The sequence below is a fragment of the Zonotrichia leucophrys genome, chromosome 19, assembly GCF_028769735.1.
Source record: "Zonotrichia leucophrys gambelii isolate GWCS_2022_RI chromosome 19, RI_Zleu_2.0, whole genome shotgun sequence".
Lineage (NCBI taxonomy): Eukaryota > Metazoa > Chordata > Aves > Passeriformes > Passerellidae > Zonotrichia > Zonotrichia leucophrys.
This window is the reverse complement of record NC_088188.1, coordinates 5,070,810-5,090,802: the sequence shown is the minus strand read 5'-3', so window position 1 is coordinate 5,090,802 and position 19,993 is coordinate 5,070,810. Positions and strand designations below refer to the sequence as shown.

The window sequence follows — 19,993 nt, the reverse complement described above, 5'->3', positions numbered from 1 at the left end:
GCCCAGGCTGGTGGGGCAGAGCCTGGCAGATGCAGGAGCTCATCAGGAGTGCCCAGAGCCAGAGCTGCCACACAGCAACAGCAACTCTGACTCCTGGAACAGGCCCCAGCAACTGGGCTCCCCTGGCAAATCATCCAAAATAAACAGCATCTGTTTTCACAGATGGAGAGAATTAAGACATACTAGCAACTTAGTTTGAAGTTATAAGGACAGACATAAATAAATGAGAGGCAATCTTTCCATAAGATGGTGGCTTGATTACTGAGGATACAGACAGATGAATAAATCACCTTGGGGTGGGATAGGCTGGAACTTGCTGCACATCCATGGGACCAGGGTAACTGCTCATGTGGATCGTCAGAGCCCTGAGGAGATGAGAGGTGAGTGCTGTAGCTGAAGGGATAGGGGTAGGAGCACACACATGGGCAGCTATGGCAAATTAGCTGATGCTCTGCAAGTTCACACCCTGATTTGCCTCGTGGAACTGTTTAATCTCCCTCCACTTACTGTCTGGCCTCCCTGAATTTACATAACTGTAAAAAAAAGAAAAAGAAAAAGAAAACAAGCTGAGAAGTGATGTGGCACGCTCTCTTTGAAAAGTCAACTGAAGTGCATTGAAAGCCACTACTTCAAAGGTTTGAAGTCTATTTTATTGACTGGAAGGAAGATGATGGTGAGATAAGTAAACCTTGGCACCAAGGCTCAAAGCTCACTCAACACAAACAGGGGTGTCTGAGAGCGCCAGGGTGAGGAGCAGGAGCCAAAGGAAGGAGCAGGAAACTGGGTCTGCCACGGACCCTTTGCTTTTCCCAGCTCTTTCACCTTTCCCCACGCTGGACAGTTACATCTGAGTTGAAATCATTGCTCTTCCCCATGAACAAAATGTGCCAAGACTTCTTGGCACTGCTCTGCAGGAGCCTTTCCAAGCCAACAAAGTCTTACCTCCGGCTCTGCCTGATGCCAGAGCTCCCAAGGTTTACACATAAACCCAGGCCCAATTTCAGGCTCTTGAAACACTTGGCATTTGGCTTTTAAGGAAGTCTGGAAAAGGCTGTTATTGCCCAAAGTCCTGCTTTGAATCAAGGGAGATGACTCGACCTTGACCCTGCTCTTTGTAGCTGCAGGGATGAGGAGCACTCGATCCAAAGGCTGCAGATTCAGCCCTGCATGCACAAAGTGATTTTCTCTGCCTTCTTTTTTTGCTCTGTGAAGATGCCAAGGCAGAAAAGTCTGAGCCAAAACCCTTCCTGCAACAGCGAGGTTGTCAGAGGCCTTTCACCATTGCACAGCTTGATGGCTCCAGCTCTGTCTTGACCTTTTCATGGTGAGGGACAACATTTGAGGGACATTTCTGCCTGGCCAGGGTGTGTGGGAGTCACTCAACCCACCTCAGCTTCATGCAAAGCCTTTTCCTTGGGGCCACCACTGCTGAGGAACAGGACAGGGAGCAAGGAATGATGGAAGATTTCTTTCTACAAGTCACCAAAACCGTGTCTGTGGGCTCTGAGGTGCAAACCTGCTCAGAAGGAAAGGCTGAAGAGGAGGTTGTAATGCAAAAGCCCAGCTGAACATCTCCCCTCCCATCAGACAAAGAAAAATCAGTCAAAAAAACATTCAAAGGGACTGCACTGCTCCAAAAATGTTCCCAGAGTAAATAAAGACCAAGTGCTCCAGAGATGTCACCAATGCAACAGAAACACAAAGGAATTGGGATTTTGGGACTTTTTAAAGCAACTTTTGTAGAAATCTCCAGGGAGGGAGGAAAGGTCAGGCAGCTCCAAGAGTTCCTGAGTAGCCAGAATTCCTGGATTATTAACCTGGGAATCATCTCAGGCTGCAATGTTGCTTCTGGGCTGTCCTGGTCCATCTGTACCTGCCAGGAGGGCATTCCCTGATCAGACCCTCTGCAGAAAAAGCAAGGAGAGGATGGAAAGAGAGGAATGATGACAACTCTAAAAGCCATCTGTAAGTTCTAGCACATCTCCCTGTCTCCAGGCACAGGTACCAGGCCTGGAAAAGCTCCAGGAGTGCAGAGATGAGGTTCCTCTGCAGATACAGAGTTGTAAGAGAAGACATCAGGACCATCAGTGAGGTCCCTCAGGGATGAAGGAAGGACCTTCAGAAGATGAGCAGCTCCAGGCAGCAAAGGATGGCACTGGCACCAGTGAGGGCAGCAAGAACAGCCCTGCTCAGTTTTACTTCCATGTGCTGCCAGAGACAAGAGAAAACAGGGACAAGGACAGAGCAGACAATGTCCAACACCCTGAGAACAACATTTGAGACTTATCTGCCCAAGTGCCAAAGGAAGCACAAGGAAAAGCCCCACTGCCAAGCTCATCCCAACATCAGCATCACTCTGAGCTCCTGCTGCCCTCTCCTCAGGGCCAGCTTGGAAAATGCCCTTGGGGAAGAGAGAAGGAGCCACCAAAGTGCAGCATGGCAGGACAAGAGGGGATGGTTTTCAACTAAAAGAGAGCAGATTCAGCTGAGTTCTAAGGAAGTTGGGGTTTTTTTATGATGAGGGTGGGCAGGCCCTGGATCCCTGGAATGTCCAAGGCCAGGCTGGATGGGGTTTGGAGCAGCCTGGGACAGTGGGAAATGTCCTTTAAAGGTCCCTCCCAACCCAAACCATTCCATGACTCTCTGGGGGCTCCCTCCTGTCGCAGACATCTTTTATTGAAAAATCCTTTCCTTAGGACTTTTCCTCCTGAGAAGCTCAGAGGCCTCAGGAACAAAATGTAAACATTGATTATCTGCTGCTGTGGAATGCAACAGGTGCATCTGTGATTGGTCTCATGTGGTTGTTTCTAATTAATGGCTAATCACAAGGAGCTGGCTCAAACTCTGTCCAAGCCACAAGTCTTTGTTATAATTCCTTCTTTTTCTATTCTTAGCTAGCCTTCTGATGAAATCCTTTCTTCTATTCTTTTAGTATAGTTGTAATGTAATATATATAATAAAATAATAACTCAGTCTTCTGAAATATGGAGTCAGATCCTCATCTCCTCCCTCATCCTCAGACCCCTGTGAACACCATCACACCCTCCCACCTCTCTGGGTTTCTCTTCCAGGTGAGATTTCTTCTCCCTCCCCTGCTTTTCCCCCTTTTCTTTTCACATTTTGAGGGCCTGCTGGGAAGGGAAGGTTTGAAGGATTTCTCCTTCCCCTTCCTCCTGGCCCAGCCACTCCAAAATAAACAGCTGCCAGCAAAGAAACCCAGCACTGCTTAATAAATTCACCCTGTAAGGAGAGAGATTTCATACAAGAAGGGATTATTTCCAAGGGTACTAAGATAATTACATGGGTAACTTGGAAGAGTTCAAGAAAACAGTTTGAATTTTCTTATCAGTTTCCCATAGCTTGGAGCAAAAAGAAAATAAAATGCTGTGCTGTAATCAAATCATGTTTTCTGAAGCCCTCTGTTGGCAAGTACACAATTCCTCCACCACTTCCATTAAAACAGAAATACTGAGGAGAAAATGACAGCATTTCCAGATGGAGAGAAGTGGGGCTCAGAAGCACCCACAGCTCCTTACCTGGTGGGAACATGTGAAAAAATATCCCTTTTCCCACTGAAACTCAACCTGGCTCTCACTGTGGTGGAGCAGAACCTTGGCACTGAGGTGTGAACTTCCTCCTGCACTAAGAATGCCACAGACAAGGACTTTTCCCATCAATCCAGCAAATCCCTCCAACATTTCCTATGCAAACCTCACCCATCCAGCCCCAGCAGGAGCTCCCACTGATGTCCCAGTTCAAACCAGTAAAGGTCTATGGGAATACACAACATAAAATTTTTCCACAAAAGAGAATTTTGACATCCTTTTGAAGCCTAAAGTTATGGTGGGAGATCCAACTATCTATATGGGAGGCCATAAATACCCGCTCCTGACCTCTCAATGCTTCCTTGTGGTTTCCTTCCTTCCTAATTTCTCAGAATTAACTTTTTGAGATTTAGGCTTGAGAGAACCACCTGGCTTTATCCCAAGATGCAAAATTCTGAGCTGCTGTGAGCCTTCTCCAGGGCAGTGCTGTCTCAAGTTTAACACACCCTTTGCCTATGACCACCTGTGACATTTTGGAGTTTCATGCTGATACCACCTGAAGGAAAGTGCAGGTTACAAATACACAAATTAACCTACCTGAGGAATGGCATTTTAAAAGTCTAGCTGTTTAGCATCAGGTTTTAAAAAAATTATGGTCAAATTATACACAATAATACCATTTATAGCAATCAACAGTTGGACTAGTTATTAAAGAGAAGGGGAAAAAATAAAAAGTGTTAAACCATGAAGCTTTCCATCCTGTGGAACAACCTGTCAGATGCTTCAAAATGAGAAAATGCACATTTGTCATGAAATGAAGGCATTCAGTAGCAATTTTAATACATTTTGAGGAGAATTGCCCCACAACTGCAGAACTGAAGATGGCAAAGACACAACTGGACACCAAGATGGAGCAAAGTGGGGTGGGAAATCCCAGCCTGACTCTGCTCTCCAGCACAGAACCACAGCAAATATCCCACCTGGCCCCCCAAAACTCCTGTTCCACAGGAGACTCCAGATGGGGGCTCAGGAGAGCCTGGTAGGAGAAATGTGTCAGGGATGTTCTGCAGGAGATGGTGGAAATCAAGGTTATTGCCCCAAAATAAACTTCAATTCACAAAAACCAGACATGAGCAGGGGAAAGAGAGCACCCAGGTAAGCACAGACACACACACACATCCTCTGCCTGACACCCAGAGCATCCAAAAAATGATTTCTTCCACTACTTTTGAAAACATAATCCCACCGACAGATTCCAGCATCTGTTCCTTACCAAGCTCCTCACTCTGTAAATACTGAGAGTATTTATAGGAACATCCCATAAGGCACTAAATGAGGAATTTATTTTCCTGTAAAGGACCTGTAAAAATAAACAGTGAGCCGAATATCCGGGAAAATTCTTTGACATTTTCATTTCTGAATCTAAAGCATTTCCAACCTCAGGTAACTGACTTTTTTTTCCTTTTTAATTAGTTGATATGTTGCTGTGGTGCTCAAAACAATCCCCCTTGGCAGTCTCAGACCCCAAATATGTATTTTCTGTCTGTAAAGCTGGGTGCCCACCTCACACTGACTGGATTTCACTGAGCATTTTGCACATCTAACAGTTCAATATTTAAGATACTGGAACCACACACACGCTCCCCATAGGAACTGATACACAAAAAGTAAATTTTCCTCCCCTGGCCAAACTCAAATCCCACCAAAGCATCCCTGTGATCATCACCAAAACCAGAAGCACAATGTAAATGTTTGCTGCTTGGACTCAGGTCTCACCTCAATAAAAGACAGCCCACACGGAATTGTGTTTGTATAAAAGATATTTACTTCAATTATCACACCTAGGGTGCTAGTGAATAATAATAATAATACATCGTGTGAGTTTCATACAGTGATATTGCTTCTCCATATCATATAGGGACCGTTGTACAGTGCTGAGAACAAACATTTTATGGCTAAACCAAACAAAGACAGAAACAATGCCTCTGCTGACGAGGGAGCGCTGCCCTGCACTGCCAGCCAGATAAACTCTTACTTTTTTATGTTTAAACAAATACCAAGAAATAAAATGTTACAAAAGATGAGTCACAGCAACACAATGTGGGCTTCTCAAAGCTACTTGTACAAAAAAAATGACACTTTTTTTCTTTTTTTTGGTCAATTGGGTCTTTGTGAGGATCTTTTTTTTTTTTTCTTTTTTTCTTTTTTAAAATCCGTGATTGTGAATATAACAAACAAGCTCTAAAAACATCTAAGACTTAGTGCGTTACAGAAAAAATATAAAATACTGCTAAAAATGTAAGACACCACAATACACTGGGGTAAAAACTGAGCTTATTATTAAAAAAAAAAAAAAAAAGTTCTCAGGAAAAAGTACACCACTTTCTGTTCGAGTTCATCTTGTGCTGTGTTAGTAGTCGGGGCATTTCCAAGGTCTGCCCATTCTCATGGCAAGTAGTTATTGCACAAATGCAAAGAGTTAATTTTTTAATTAAAAACAAAATAAAAATGAAAAGGGACATGAGGGAAACAATTAAAAAAAAAAAAAAAAAAGAACAAAAAAGAACATCCCCCCCTCCCCAGCCTCCATCTGCTTTGGGATCAATGTCCAAATTTGTATGTGTGACATTCTCACAGCATTTCCAGCAAGGAATGGGAGAAAATGCTTTTCACCACAGAAATGCATAGAGTATTCCAAGAGGAACAACCTTTTGTTTGGCAGAGCTGATCCAACACTACACTAGGGCCTTCTTTACTCTCATTTTCAGTTTCTTTTTGGACTACACCAGAAGGAAAAAGAACCTGATGCGGGAAATTCGATGGATGGTTTTTCATTTTTAAGTGGGACACCCTCGAAAGGCAAAGTGCAAATTTGCTTCCCAAGCCACAGAAGTGCCCTGCAGCTGATCCAGCACCTTCCCTCTGCCCATGCCAGGGGGGAATGGCACGGCTGGAGCCTGCCCATCAATTCCCTCTGCCCATGCCAGGGGAATGGCACGGCTGGAGCCTGCCCATCCTTCCCTCTGCCCATGCCAGGGGAATGGCACAGCTGGAGCCTGCTCATCCTTATCCTGCCCATGTCAGGGGGGAATGGCACAGCTGGAGCCTGCCCATCAATTCCCTCTGCCCATGCCAGGGGGGAATGGCACAGCTGGAGCCTGCCCATCCTTCCCTCTGCCCATGCCAGGGGGGAATGGCACAGCTGGAGCCTGCCCATCCTTCTCCTGCCTGGATCTGGGGCTGCTCTGCTGCTCCCCAGGGCCACCTGGCCAGGGAAAAGCCTGTCTGGACACAGCAGCACAACTGAGCCACCCCTGTGTGCCACACATAAAGCACAAGGTGGATTTCCAGAGCTCACACCAGCAAAAGTTGCTGCTGCACAAGTTTGCCTTTTTTTTTTTTTTCTAAATATTTTTTTTTTTCCTTGACCAGCTTTTGAATGAGAAGGAAATCAGCTCTGAATTCAGAAAGTCAAACATATGCCAACAAAGATGAACATCACAGGAAACCAGTCTCTCATTTTAAATGAACACTTGTGAGTTAATTGCAATGTGCTCTGACCAGGGGCTCTGTGTCTTTAGCAAATTCTCAGTAGAGGCTCTAGGAGGCTCAGGGTATTTTCTCTCTCTGTATATTTTAAGTCTCTTCTCTCTGAGGCTTCTTTATTCTCAGTCCTAAATTATTTTAAAAACTATTTAAATAATATTATTTATTAGGCATTTAGATAAAATACTTTTTTTTCTTAAAAAAAAAAAAAAAGAAAAAAGATTGCTCTAAAAACACAACTGGGGCACAATGATATGGATACTATGAGCCAACACCACCTGCTCCATCTCTAGGAAATCCCAAGCTTTCTCCAACATCCATTTAGGGGACAGCAACCTGGTCTAGTGGGGAATCCCTGCCCATGGCAGGGGGTTGGAACAGGATGAGCTTTAAGTTCCCTTCCAACCCAAACCAATGATATGTAAATATTCCTGTTGTGGTTCTATCCAACAAAAAAACCAAACCTTAAAAAAGAAACTGTTACAAATGAATCTCATCAATAGGAAATCTTGGATTGTTGTCCTAATCCCAAAGCACCTCTGTGTATTTCACCTTCTGATGCTGCAGAGAGAGCGAGCCCGGGGAGGGAGGGAGGGCTGGGGGTGCCTGCAGTGCACACCCCAAATCAATCCCAGCTGGAATGACGGGACAGCCTCAGCCAGAGCCAGCAGGGCCCTGGGAGGGGACAGCAGCTGGGACTGATGGCACACAGGAGCTGCCACGGGGGTTTCTTGGACACTCACAGCCCTGTGAGAGCACAAGGTGAACATCAACCTCTGTGAGCATCAACCTCTGTGAGCATCAACTGCTGGCTGACGGCTCAGTCCTGTCCCAGGAGCTGCTGGAAGGAACCCACAGGGATTTTCTTTCCCCCCAGGAGTGTGAATTGCCCTGAAGGAGAGCTCACCCTCCCTGGCTGTGGGACAGGAACCCCCCAGGCACAGCCCCAGAGTTTCTATTGCACAAACACTCCTCACACAGTGCCTGGGGCCAAGCACCTGCCAGTGCTGGGACACTGGGATGCTCCATCAGTGTTTGCTCCCCCCAAAAATAAATGAAAAGAGTCTGGGAATGCTGCAAGCCAGATCACTGTGCTTTAGATTATTCTCCACGAAGAGATTAGGAAATAAGGCACATAGCTTTCCAAGTAGAGAAAGTGAAAGAGTCAAATTCAGGAAGCAAATCCTAAAGACTTAATGGGAAACGTGGCAACATACAGGATTTTGATGATATGTCTATGGAGTGAAAATAAAATCATTTCAAGCTCGACTAAAATCTTTCTCCCACAGAAAAAAAAAGGAATGACCCATGAACTCCATCTCTCTAGAGAAGGTGAGAAGGAAATGGAAGCCCTGATCAAGGAAAAGGAAAAGTACAATGCAGATGTGACCTTGCCTATTCCCCACGCTCCTCCTTTCCAAACCAGATGCTCAAGTACTCCCTGTATCACCTGTACCAGCATCCAGAGGTAACCAGGTCCTTTGGAAACACTTTTAAAGCTAGTAATAACTTACCCACATATAAATAACACATCAAAACAGCACAAAGGGTCCAACACAAGCTAATAAAAGCCAGGGAAGTCTGATTGAAAGACTGATTGCAAAAATATTTTTCCTAGTTACTTGGAGACAAGATTGTACTTCAGAGCAAGTCAAGTGCCAAGTTTTATTTATTCTCTTGAAAGCACAGACACTCACCTTCCAAGAGGAGCTGCCTAACAGAAAATTTCTACCTCATTCCTACAAATACTTGAATTTTCAGCTAAGGGAGAGCAAGGCTGAGTTGCTTGCTTTAATCCTATACTTGGCTTGAATTTATTTCATCAGCTGGTTTTGTGATTGTTTTAAATATGTCTTTACTGTCCACTGTACATTGATAAAGGAGAGAGCACTACAGGTGTGCAAATATCTGGGATATGAACTTCCTGCAGGAGGCCAAACCTACAGACAAGGTTTGACCCCTCCTTTCCCATTCCTTGGCTCTTGCACATCTCAGACCCTTGGGATCATTTTTATGTATTCTGAGCACGATCTCCCCTGTCCTCATTAGCTAAAGCCATGCATCTCCAGCAGCCTGGTCTCTCCAGTGGCTAATCCCCTCTTTACAGCAGGGAATGGATCTGACAAGTGGGGAATGGCATCCCCTGCCCATTAAAATACATCTTGGTTTTAAGCCTTTGCTCACCTACATCCCAAATGATTTCACAAATTTGGCTGCAGCGATTCTGCTGCATTATTAAGACCAAGCACACAAATGCTAAATACACAGAGGGGCTTTTCCACCCTGGAATGATGCACAGAGACACATTTCCCAACTCCCAAAAATGCATATTAATTATCCTCACAGACAGAAGAGAACACAACTCTTCTCCTTGCTGCTAAGAGAGAGGCTGTGCTGTTGTGACACTACCAGGAATTACACAGAACTGTGCAAAAATCAGGTGTGGCACCACAACAGCAGGAAATTCCAGGCATGATTCTCCATTTGCAAAGAACTCTGGATGAAGATTGTACCATGTATTACAAATATCTCTGGAATTCAAACAGAAGGCCAAAGGCATCACAGGGGTATTCACTTTGCTGTTTTGTTATGGTAAAGGATTCAGCTGCTCTCTGCACTCAGCTGGTTCAAAGTCCAAAGGAACTGAACTGATGTGATCAAACCAACAGATTTAATAATAAGAAATCTACAGAACTGTGGCTAAAATCTCCCAACACCACTGTGAGTAAAGCAAGCTTGAAACTGGCAGAATTGACCTTTATAGAAGAGCTGGACAAGGACAAAATACAATAATCTTAGTTTTTTAAAAGGAGGCTTTTCCTTTTAATGCACTTAGTGCCAGAAGATATTTGTGAATAGCAATGACAACGAAGTCCAGGAATCCCATCAGGGTTTTTTCCATTCACAAGAGTTGCAGAAACACAGATTTCACAGAGAGCCAAGGATTTTGGGATGGATATGGATGCCCAGGTTTGGGAAAAGCAGGTGGATTGTACCAGAGGATGCTGGCCAGGGACTCGCTAATCAAGTTCAATGAATGACTTTCTTCAACTGGAAAATGACCTTATAACTAATAACTGCTATTAAATATGCCACAGTACCACTTGGCTGGGGGGGAATCATCCCTGAGGACAGAGATGGCACCACTTACACACCTGTTTTAAGGCTTTCTGAAAACTTAAGTGCACAGGCCTAACGCTAATCTTCTCCAAAAGGATAAATTTCACGTTCAGAGCATAAAACCATTTAATCCTTGCATATTAATAGGGAAGGGTATAGTCCATGACCTGGTCATGTAGGACAAATCCGTCCCTAGGCATGGTTTAAAGAGCTTTTCTTGCTATAAAGTCCATTATTAACTATACTTTATATATGGCATAGTCAATATATCCTATAAAATAGATGGGGAGGAAAGAAGAAATTGGTGAAATGATATTTCTGCATTTTAGAGCTCAAATATATGTGAAGGAGACAGGAACTGCTACACCCCTTTTGAACTACAAAGGTTACATCAGAAAAGAAATTCAAATCTTGTACTTCTCATGCCAGTGATTCTCCTTACAATTTAAAACCAGACTTTAAACTGCTGGGGGGAAGTCTTTCCTTTGCACAGAATTTTTAAATTCTCAGAAAAGTTGATTGTATATGCAACACAAAGAAAATGCTGATGTTCACAGAGCAGAAAGGGGACGGCAGAACAACACAGGAATCAACCCAGTCCAAAGTTTTATGTGAGTTAAATTCAGGGATAAGAGGCTACAACCAGCTGGTCACACCAGGGCAGAACTGCCACACACTCACAGGAAAGCCCTGACTCGGTTTAGGGAATGTTCAATCCAGTCCCCACCTAAGAACCAACTTTCCTCCTTCTCTTGTTCCTGAGTCTCCAAGAGGAGCTCAGCCACACTCAAGGCTGAAGACAGAGAAAATCCCCTGGGTGAAGAGGAAATCAGAGAATTTCAGGAACTCCTTTGTAGGAAGAGACACAAATGGAGCAAAAATAGTGCCCTCCAAGTGCAGGTAAAAATGTCAACACTCCACTTTCAGTCTGCAACAAACTGCCAAGCTACTGATCTCTCACAGCCCTGCTGAAGGCACAGATTACTGTGGCATTTCAACTAAAATAAAACATTTTGGATGCAAGTGCAAAGTGTCCAAACTCAATTACTTTTTTTTGTGTACTCTCATAATTTCAAAATGTGATTTTTTCCCCTTGTTTCTAACCTGCCCTGTTTTTGCCAGGAGCATTCTTATTCATACAAGCTTTAAGAATACTGGAAATTATTAATTTTAAAATGGAAGATTACAGACTTCTGACAGCAGCTGTGCTTGTAGGGACTGCAACCACTGTTAGCATTTTCCATTATTTCATCACATTAATTTGTCACATTTCCCTCAATTCTATTTTATGTCAATTTATCAGCTTTGCAGTTTGAATTACCACCAGCATTATGCACTTCTCTAACTTACTATTTCTCCTGTTAAAGGATTGAAAAATAGGAACTTTTAAGTAATTGGATTGGAAAACATTGCATAGAATTCTGTGGTGTTCATGGTCCCCCTGCTCTACACCAATCCCATATCCACAAGTTACATAAAAATAATGCAGAGATCTTTCAGCTAATGAGAAAGGCACATACTTCTTTTTCTTTTTAACTGTAATATAGATATTTCCTATTACAGCAAGGAGTTTATTACTAAAGAACTCACCAATTCATGATATGGGCAGAGTGCACTGATATGGATTCCTTTAAAGGGTGGCTCTATTCATAGGCATTTCACTGATGAATAAATAAAATGGTCAAATTTTATGGCATCAAAAGCAACTGTAATTAAATGCATTTCTGCCAATAAACATCTACAATGCTCTTGTCTGAAATCTATATCCTGAAAAATGGAAGTGTATTGACAATTCCACTGCATGACCCTTCTGCCAGGGGATACTCTTTCCTGGCTTTTAGCAAACAAAGCACTGCACTCTTTTTCCTTCTCTAATCATCCAGAGAGAAAAATCAACAATTTAACTGCAATATAAATGTTATTTCTATTAAAACAGCCCTGGCCCTTCATGCACAGCATTGGTAAGAGCATGGAACTGGAAACAGAGAGAGAAAATAAAATGCTTTTAAAGAACCTCAGGAAAAACAGAATCTGGCATGATGGATTTCCTGAACACTGCCTGTGCTTTTATCCATCAGGAAAAGAAACGTCAGCAAGGAGGGCTCTGCTGCCCTGGGAGATGAGCCCCGTGTCATCCTTTCACACATTCCCTTCCCCTGGAATCAGCACCCAAGGGATGACAGCCACTGTGCTGCTCTTTGGCATTTCTTCTCCTTCAACTTTTTATCCTTTGAATTACAATTAAAAAAAAAAAAAGTTATTCCAAAGCACATTTTCCTCCTAAGGGTGAGTTCCAAATTGATCCCAACTATCTCTCACACCTTGCAGTGTAAGTTCAGCCTCTAAACTGGGGGGCCTTGGCCAGAAACACCAGCAGGTAACTCATGTCCAACCCGAGAACATCAGCAGTAGTTCAACTACCCATCCTACTTTCCACTGGAACAGAAAAGCAGCTGTGACCTTGGCTAAGCACGGGGACAAAGCCCAGGAGCATCTCTGAGCTCCAGGTCTGAGGGTGCTCCTGGGCAGGAGATCACCCCAACAGCATCTCAGCAGGCTAATCCACATTCAACACAGATCATTAAATATGAAACAGCAAAAGGAGCTAAGCCATTAATAAAGTGCCAAAAATATAGGAAATACTGACAGCATTTTATTTGATTAATTTTATAATAGATCCCAATGATAACGCTTGGCAGGATGGAGTGACTTCTGACTTCTGAACGCTGTCTTTAACCAGCGAAATTACATGACTCAAATGGAATAATGGAGCTTAGAATTAACAGTTAGTGTTATGAAAGAAAGATTTCCTCTAGGGCAAGCTACAGATATGCTTTTTAAAAATCATTACAGCATTAAAAACTGGGCAGACGCTAAAGAATCCTAAAGAACTAGTGGAAACCTGAAAAGCAAACCAAAAATAAACAGGAAAAAGAAAAAAAAAACCAAAAAAAAAAGAAGATATGTTTCAAGGCACTTACGTATTGCTTATTAAGAAGAGAGATTGACCTTAAATGCTGCATTTGTGTGCGACCTGTGAATACAGTTCTGCTGTCGTACAATGCAGCCAGAGCTCTCAGTAAGCATCATGGAATGCAATCAGATAGACACAGGCACAAGAACAGTTTGGGGAATATTAACTTAAAAAACAAAATAAAATCATCAAACAGAAAAAAAAAACCCCTCACTATGGAGAAAGCTGAGAGTAACCACTTGACTGCATCCAGCACCTGGGTCTCAAATCAGCAGACAAGGACAGTAGGAACAGACTGGCAAGTGTATTGCCTAGAATTAATTAAAAAACCCAACCTGAACCAAACAACAACGAAGAAAAAAAATAAAAACAATTAAAGAACCTAAGAAAATATCTGCGTCCTCTGGGCAGAAGTTTTGCTCTTGGCTGGAGACGCAGCTCGTTGTGACTTGTACTAAGGTATGTGAACTCCTACCAGGACGTGCTTCTCCACAGAGCTGTGCTTTGGAAGTCACACCAGGACACTGGACAGGCACAGAGAGGTCACCCTTGGCTTCACCCCACTCCCAGCAGCGCTGCCACTCCCTGGTGTCTGGCACTGCCACTGTCCCTCAGCTCAGCACAGAAAGGGGCAGCTGCTCTCTCTCCCTTCCTCAGCTTCAGTTTCGCACCACGAGTCCCCAGTTACCCAAGGAGGAATCCTGAAATAGCTAGCAGTGAAAATCAGAAATAAATCCCTGCCTTTCAGCCTCCTAGAGCCTTCTTTCCTTAGTCATGAGAAGGATGGATTTTAGTGTACTGATTCTTAAATTTGTGAAAACTTGAGCTAAGTGCTGCTGTCGCATGTTAAGAGACTGTAAATGAAATACATAAGTTCTAAAACATCATGCAAGAAATGTGGTTTCACATCTTACAGTCAAAAATCCTACTAATGAATTAATACAAGCACACTGAGGTGTAATATTGGGAACATACCTTTAAAGTCGGAACTCCTCTCCCCCATCCCTCCCTCCCCCAAAATCAGAAAAGTAATATTAATTAAACTTAAGAAGTAATGAATGCACCATTAAAGTGTCATCAAAAAGATGCTGACCTAAGACAAAAGTTCAATGATACACAATACGGTCAAAAAAGTCTTCAATCAATAATATACAGTATGACAACTACATCTTGTAAATTATACCCAATACTGCCGGCAGTCTATCCCTCTAAAGAATATTTGCCCCCTTTCATCCCTTCCTAACAATCAGATAATAAAATACAGCACCTATAAATAAGCAAAAAAAAATTATATATATATATATTTATATATATATATATATTCCGAAATCATCTATTGTTAGTTTTAAAGATATGGCAATAAAGGAGTCTAAATTAGCAAACTTGTAGAAGCCATAACTGATAAAACAGCTTATTGAAAAAAGGTGGCAGTAATGCACTCTATGTGTGCACAAGTACGTAAGAAAATACACAGACGTATAAAATTGCACGCACACACCCACGCACACACATCCTTCCACGCACCTCTATGCTCACGCATATACATATAGACAACAGGAGGAGTTAGAGACAAGTTAGAATTGGATTTGTACTTTGATCAGCCCTAACCTGTGCATAAAATAATGGGAAAAGGCTGTATTTCTGCAGGGCAGAACGGGCTGCACTGGGACTCGAGAGCACGAAGGTTTTGGTTTCGAGCTTGGGCTGCTTCCACCCCGGTGAGAGCCCGTCTGGTCATTGCCATGTACTCTTTATCCACACAAAAAAGGAGCTTCCCACAACTAAAACATATTTAAAATCAGTGCTCGTGGTGGGAAGAGAGTCAGTAAATGGCCACCAACAGCAGGAAAAGGGCTGGGTCTGCGGCAGCTCCAGTCCCTCTTAGTGGTGTGTGACAGCAATCGGACACGTGAATGCATTCCCAAGGATTCCAGGTAAGCTGAATGTTGGGGATACGGGCTGGGCCCCCAAGTAGCAGGCTGAAATGTTACTGGCCAACGTTTTTGGAGCGATCTGTCTTTGCTGAAAGGAAATCCTGTACACTACGAACCAAGTGAAATGATCAAGTACATGCTGCTTCTAAGTTGTCTCCTAAACCTCCCAGATATGAGGTCTGATCAGCGTGCTCTGTGGTTAGAGGTTAAAAAGCAGATTATAAAATACCTAGATTCAGATTTTTTTTTTTTGTCCTGATTTGGCCTAAAATGGAGTGTATTAAACAAATTCTGGGCTGCAAAAGACCAGAATCAGTTAAAGCTATGAAACAATGTGCACTACGTGTCAATATTCTATTTCACTTACAAGAAAACACTAAGTCAGCTACCACAAATTAAGATATTTTCCTGATGTGACTTTTTTTTTGTTTTGTTAAAAAATATGTGGAGTAAATGTGTTTTTTTTTTAATTCAAAGTTTCAAACAACAAGATTCTTTTCTTTTCTTGAAAATATGTAGGAATCCAAACTAGTGTGTTTAGAGTCGGTTGACTGTGCAATCTCTTAGTGGCAACTGAACAGCTACAAAAAACTTTCTTTTTTTTTCTTTTTCTTGAAAAATCTCCCCTTTTTTCCTGGTTTAAGAAGATAATAGTGTATTATCGCTCTGTAGCCATTAGATGGCAGATAAAAAGCCCCCTTTTAATATGTGGGTTTGATTTTTTTTTTAAGGATTTTTTTTTTTAGTTTTTTTTTTTTTTCCTGTTTTTCATTTTTTTAAAGCCCCACACCAAAGAGGAGGGCACAAGGCAAAGCTGTATGAGTTATTCCAGAAATTGTGGAAATCACTTAGGGCAATAATAAAAACACTTCAGGGTACAAAAAAGCTTGACTACACATTTCAGTTTTCTTCCTCGAAAACACAAACATAAATTGGGCTTAACGCTCCTTTTTTTCTTTTTTTTTTTTTTTTTTTTTTTTCGATTTCTATATGCACCTTGGCCTATGGCGTTTTTGCCCTGTGGCCCGCAGGGCGGTTAAGTGCGAACACAATAAAACCAGTAGAGGTCCAGTTTGACTTCCCAGCTCTCCCGAGTTGGGCCAGTTTAATCTCAAAACTCCCACTCGACGGCCTCTTCCCGACTGGCGGCCTTCTCCAAGCGATGGATGATGTTGTTCAAGTTGGCCGCTTTCTTTTTCCTCAGGGAGCTGTCTCGCGTGTTCCTGGAGCTCGCCGCCTCCGAGAAGCCGAACAAGCTCTGCAGAGAGTTGGATTTCTGCGAGCCTGCGCCCGGCGTCGAGCTCGTACTTGGCACACTGGAGATTTTCTCTGAACTTTCTTTTGACTTGTAGGAGCTCTCCCCCGTAAGGACTGAGGTGGAGGCAGCTGAGGTAGAGGCATCCCCTTCCGTGGCAGAGTTTGGCAGTGTCTCCAGAGCGTCTCCCTGGCGCTGCTGCGGTGCCGGCGGGGAGCTCTGGCGCGGCGCCGCTCTGGGCCGGCCCTCGTCGTCGGTGTCCTCCAGGCTCTCGGGCTCCGCTCTCTCCGAGGGCCTGGCTCCTCGCAGTGCCTCTTCCCCCGCCTCGAAAGCCGCCTCGGCGGGCCCTCCCTGAGACTTGGCGGCCGCATTGCTGAACTCGTCCGCCTCCGGGCCGCTCGGCTTCCCCTCGGGAGGGCCCTCCGCGTCCACGCCGTCGCAGCTGTCCCCCTCGGAGCTGTGCGCCGCCCTGCTGCTTCTGGCCGAAGGGGAATCGCTCGACCCGGCCTGGCTCTGGCTCCCGGCTTGGATCTCCTCGATGAACAGCTCCCGGCGGATGCGGGACCTGCGAGAGAGGGACAGGGGGTGAGATCAGAAGAGGCAGCGAGGCTGTTGCGGGTCTGTGTACAAATCACCAACGGGACGGGACTGCTGGGAACGTGCCTTGAGCTGTTTGATTTTCCAGCATCAGCCTCATTACATGGTTATGACAATGGGAAGATGCCATCAGCTCACATCCCAGGCAGCAGACAAAGAACTCAATGTTACAACTTACTTTATAAGTTTTTTGACCAATCACACAAAGCAAAAGCACATTGACAGTAGTTCTGTCCACATACCTTTGGCTAAAACAATGCTTGCTTATTTCAAATGCAATACCTTCAAACACAATGCACAGAGCTCCATTATTAAGACTAGAACTTCCTAATACCTCTCTAGATAAATTTTTCTGCAGGTTAGGGAGTTATTCTAGACTATTCTATTCTCTGTCCTGTTGCATCCATAGGAGAAGTGATGAAGACCATTTAATTCCTAATTTATAACCAAGAGGGAGCCCCAATGATCCATGTTAAGGGATGGGACCACAGGCCTGGGGAGAGTTTACCAGAACTTACTATTTTTCAGAGTGAAATAAAAACCTCTTGGTTTCAGGCACAGGGAACTGCCAAGGGGCTGCAAACCACAAGTGACACGCTGTCCCAGCACTGATGGCTGTAAGGATTTTCTATTTTCCCTTAACTGTGCTGTGGAAGACAGCACACAATGGAAAAAACATTCAGCTAAATGGAGAACACCACCTGAATACTGCTTTTGAAGCTATTGATCTTATTGACTTACTTGAAATGCAACAGAGTATTTCAGCAGTACTCGCTGACTCCACACTTCTGAAGGATTTAGGGGGTCTGTAATTTTCCCTAGGAGAATATTACTCACCTAACAGAAGCCCACAGGTGCTAACATTAATTTTCTATTACTATTAACTGCAGGCATCCTGCAACATTGATTATCAGGCTCTATTTACACCTAAAATCTCCCTGCATGGACATTGATCCAGAACATGGTGCTTCTGTAACATTCCCCAAGCCTGAGAGGAGGCTGTAAGAGCTCTGTGCCTGCATGGCATTTAAAATACCTCAGCTCCAGCAGGTTCTGAACCTCACTGAGAATCTGACCACAGCCCTGCAAACATCATACCCATGTCTGTGGAAATCCCTGGAATTCACACCCAATATACTGCTGCTGGAATCTGGTCTGGCTCCTGATTAACATGGTAATTAAATTCTTATGGTAAAGATGACCTGGTGGCAGCAGCTAGAGGATTGCAGAGAGCATTCCTCTTGGGAAGGTGTTGGCCTTGACATCCACACACCCTGCTGGATTTCACCAGTGGAACAAAAAACATCAGAGATCTCCTGGGTGTTTGCTGCAGCTCCCCAGACAAACCTTCATGCAACATCAGAACCAGCACTGTGTAGAGTTCATTGAAAAATACACTTAGAATTTAGGGTCCAGGAGTGCTGGATTACAATTCTAGAAAGTCTGGTTTCATTCCTGATGTGTCTATAGTATAATTTCTGTGGCATACTGAGTTTATGTGCCAGTTTCCACAGGTGAAGTGGGATAGAAATTCCTCCCTCCTGCTTTTTTGTACCATTCTTAAGACATCAGAGCCTCTGATGTGTCCTGTGTGTGCTTCACTAGTGCAAAGCAAGGGATATTCATTGTATATTCTGAGAGCTCTGTGACTGGTATGAATGCAAAGCCATAGACTTGGAGAAGCTTGCAGACATGTCAAAATCCTTTATACCCATTTATATTCTGAAGTGAATTATTTCTTTGCCTGCTGAGGATATTTTTTTCCAGCGTTTCTTTTTGCTGTAGGAAATAAATGCTAATGCTGACTTTCCATCTGGTGGATATAAAGGTAGATCCTGCTATAGCAACCACCTTTGGAAAGTGAGATTTGGGCTGAATCTGAAAGGAAAAGCATCACTACAGCAGGATTCCCAATAGACAGCAAGACAAACTTGTCCAAATCTGTGCCCTCCCTTATCTAAAGCTACAGAAAAATGAGTATTAAAGCACAAGCAGATGGTGAGAGATGTGGAACTGCTTCTGTATAAAAAACAATTCAGTTTGGAAAAGAAATGGCTGAGGGAGAGTATGAAAGAGATAAATAAAGTTAAGTGTGGCCTAGAGAAGACTGAAATAAAGACCACCCATTTCTTGTAACATATGATCAGCACAACAGTCAGGCCCTGCTCCCCTCACAGAACATGGAACCTGTCCCTTTTCTGCAACACCCTCCACATGATTTCACAGAAATCCATGCATGACAGCTAAGAAAATTATTGCCAAGGGGAACAAAAACCAGGTTTGTGTTTTGAGTTTTCATTGCTCAGGGCACCCAGGGCTCCAGACAGGCTTGAAACAGCTTCTGAAAGCCCTGGAGTGTCCCAGCAGCACATGTGGGAGAGGCCCAGAGCCCTCAGAGCTCAGCCCTGTGCTGCCCCAGTGTGCAGGGCTGGGCCTGTGTCCGGCTGTCAGCGCCTCCTCCGGGGAAGGTGCGGCTGGAGCTGGGCTGGATCTGCTAACGAGGGAGGCGACACTGCCACCAGGGGGAGGCGACACTGCCACCAGGGGGAGGCGACACTGCCACCAGGGGGAGGTGACACTGCCACCAGGGGGAGGCGACACTGCCACCATGGGGAGGCGACACTGCCACCAGGGGGATGTGACACTGCCACCAGGGGGAGGCGACACTGCCACCAGGGGGAGTGACACTGCCACCAGGGGAGGTGACACTGCCACCAGGGGGAGGCGACACTGCCACCAGGGGGAGGTGACACTGCCACCAGGGGGAGGCGACACTGCCACCAGGGGGAGGTGACACTGCCACCAGGGGGAGGTGACAGTGCCAACAGGGGAGGCGACACTGCCACCAGGGGGATGCGACACTGCCACCAGGGGGAGGTGACACTGCCACCAGGGGAGGTGACACTGCCACCAGGGGGAGGTGACACTGCCACCAGGGGGAGGAGACACTGCCACCATGGGGAGGTGACACTGCCACCAGGGGAAGTGACACTGCCACCAGGGGTAGGTGACACTGCCACCA

At 44.4% G+C, this 19,993-nt stretch overlaps 1 protein-coding gene across 9 annotated transcripts in view; it reads right to left on the bottom strand.

Moving 5' to 3' along the window:
- The window catches only part of CUX1 (cut like homeobox 1), a 271,868-nt gene that overhangs the window by 16,939 nt on the left and 234,936 nt on the right, over positions 1–19,993 (bottom strand). For 4 of the 9 annotated variants that reach the window (XM_064729544.1, XM_064729547.1, XM_064729546.1 and 1 more), the window contains one exon: positions 14,493–16,939. The exons of 1 other annotated variant lie outside the window; for it this stretch is intronic. In XM_064729544.1, the coding sequence (XP_064585614.1) occupies positions 16,231–16,939 (709 nt within the window). In that variant the 3' untranslated portion in view covers positions 14,493–16,230. Of the gene's footprint in view, positions 1–14,490; positions 16,940–19,993 lie in introns of those variants that run through there. 4 more of the 9 variants (XM_064729548.1, XM_064729552.1, XM_064729545.1 and 1 more) reach the window with 2 other exon arrangements.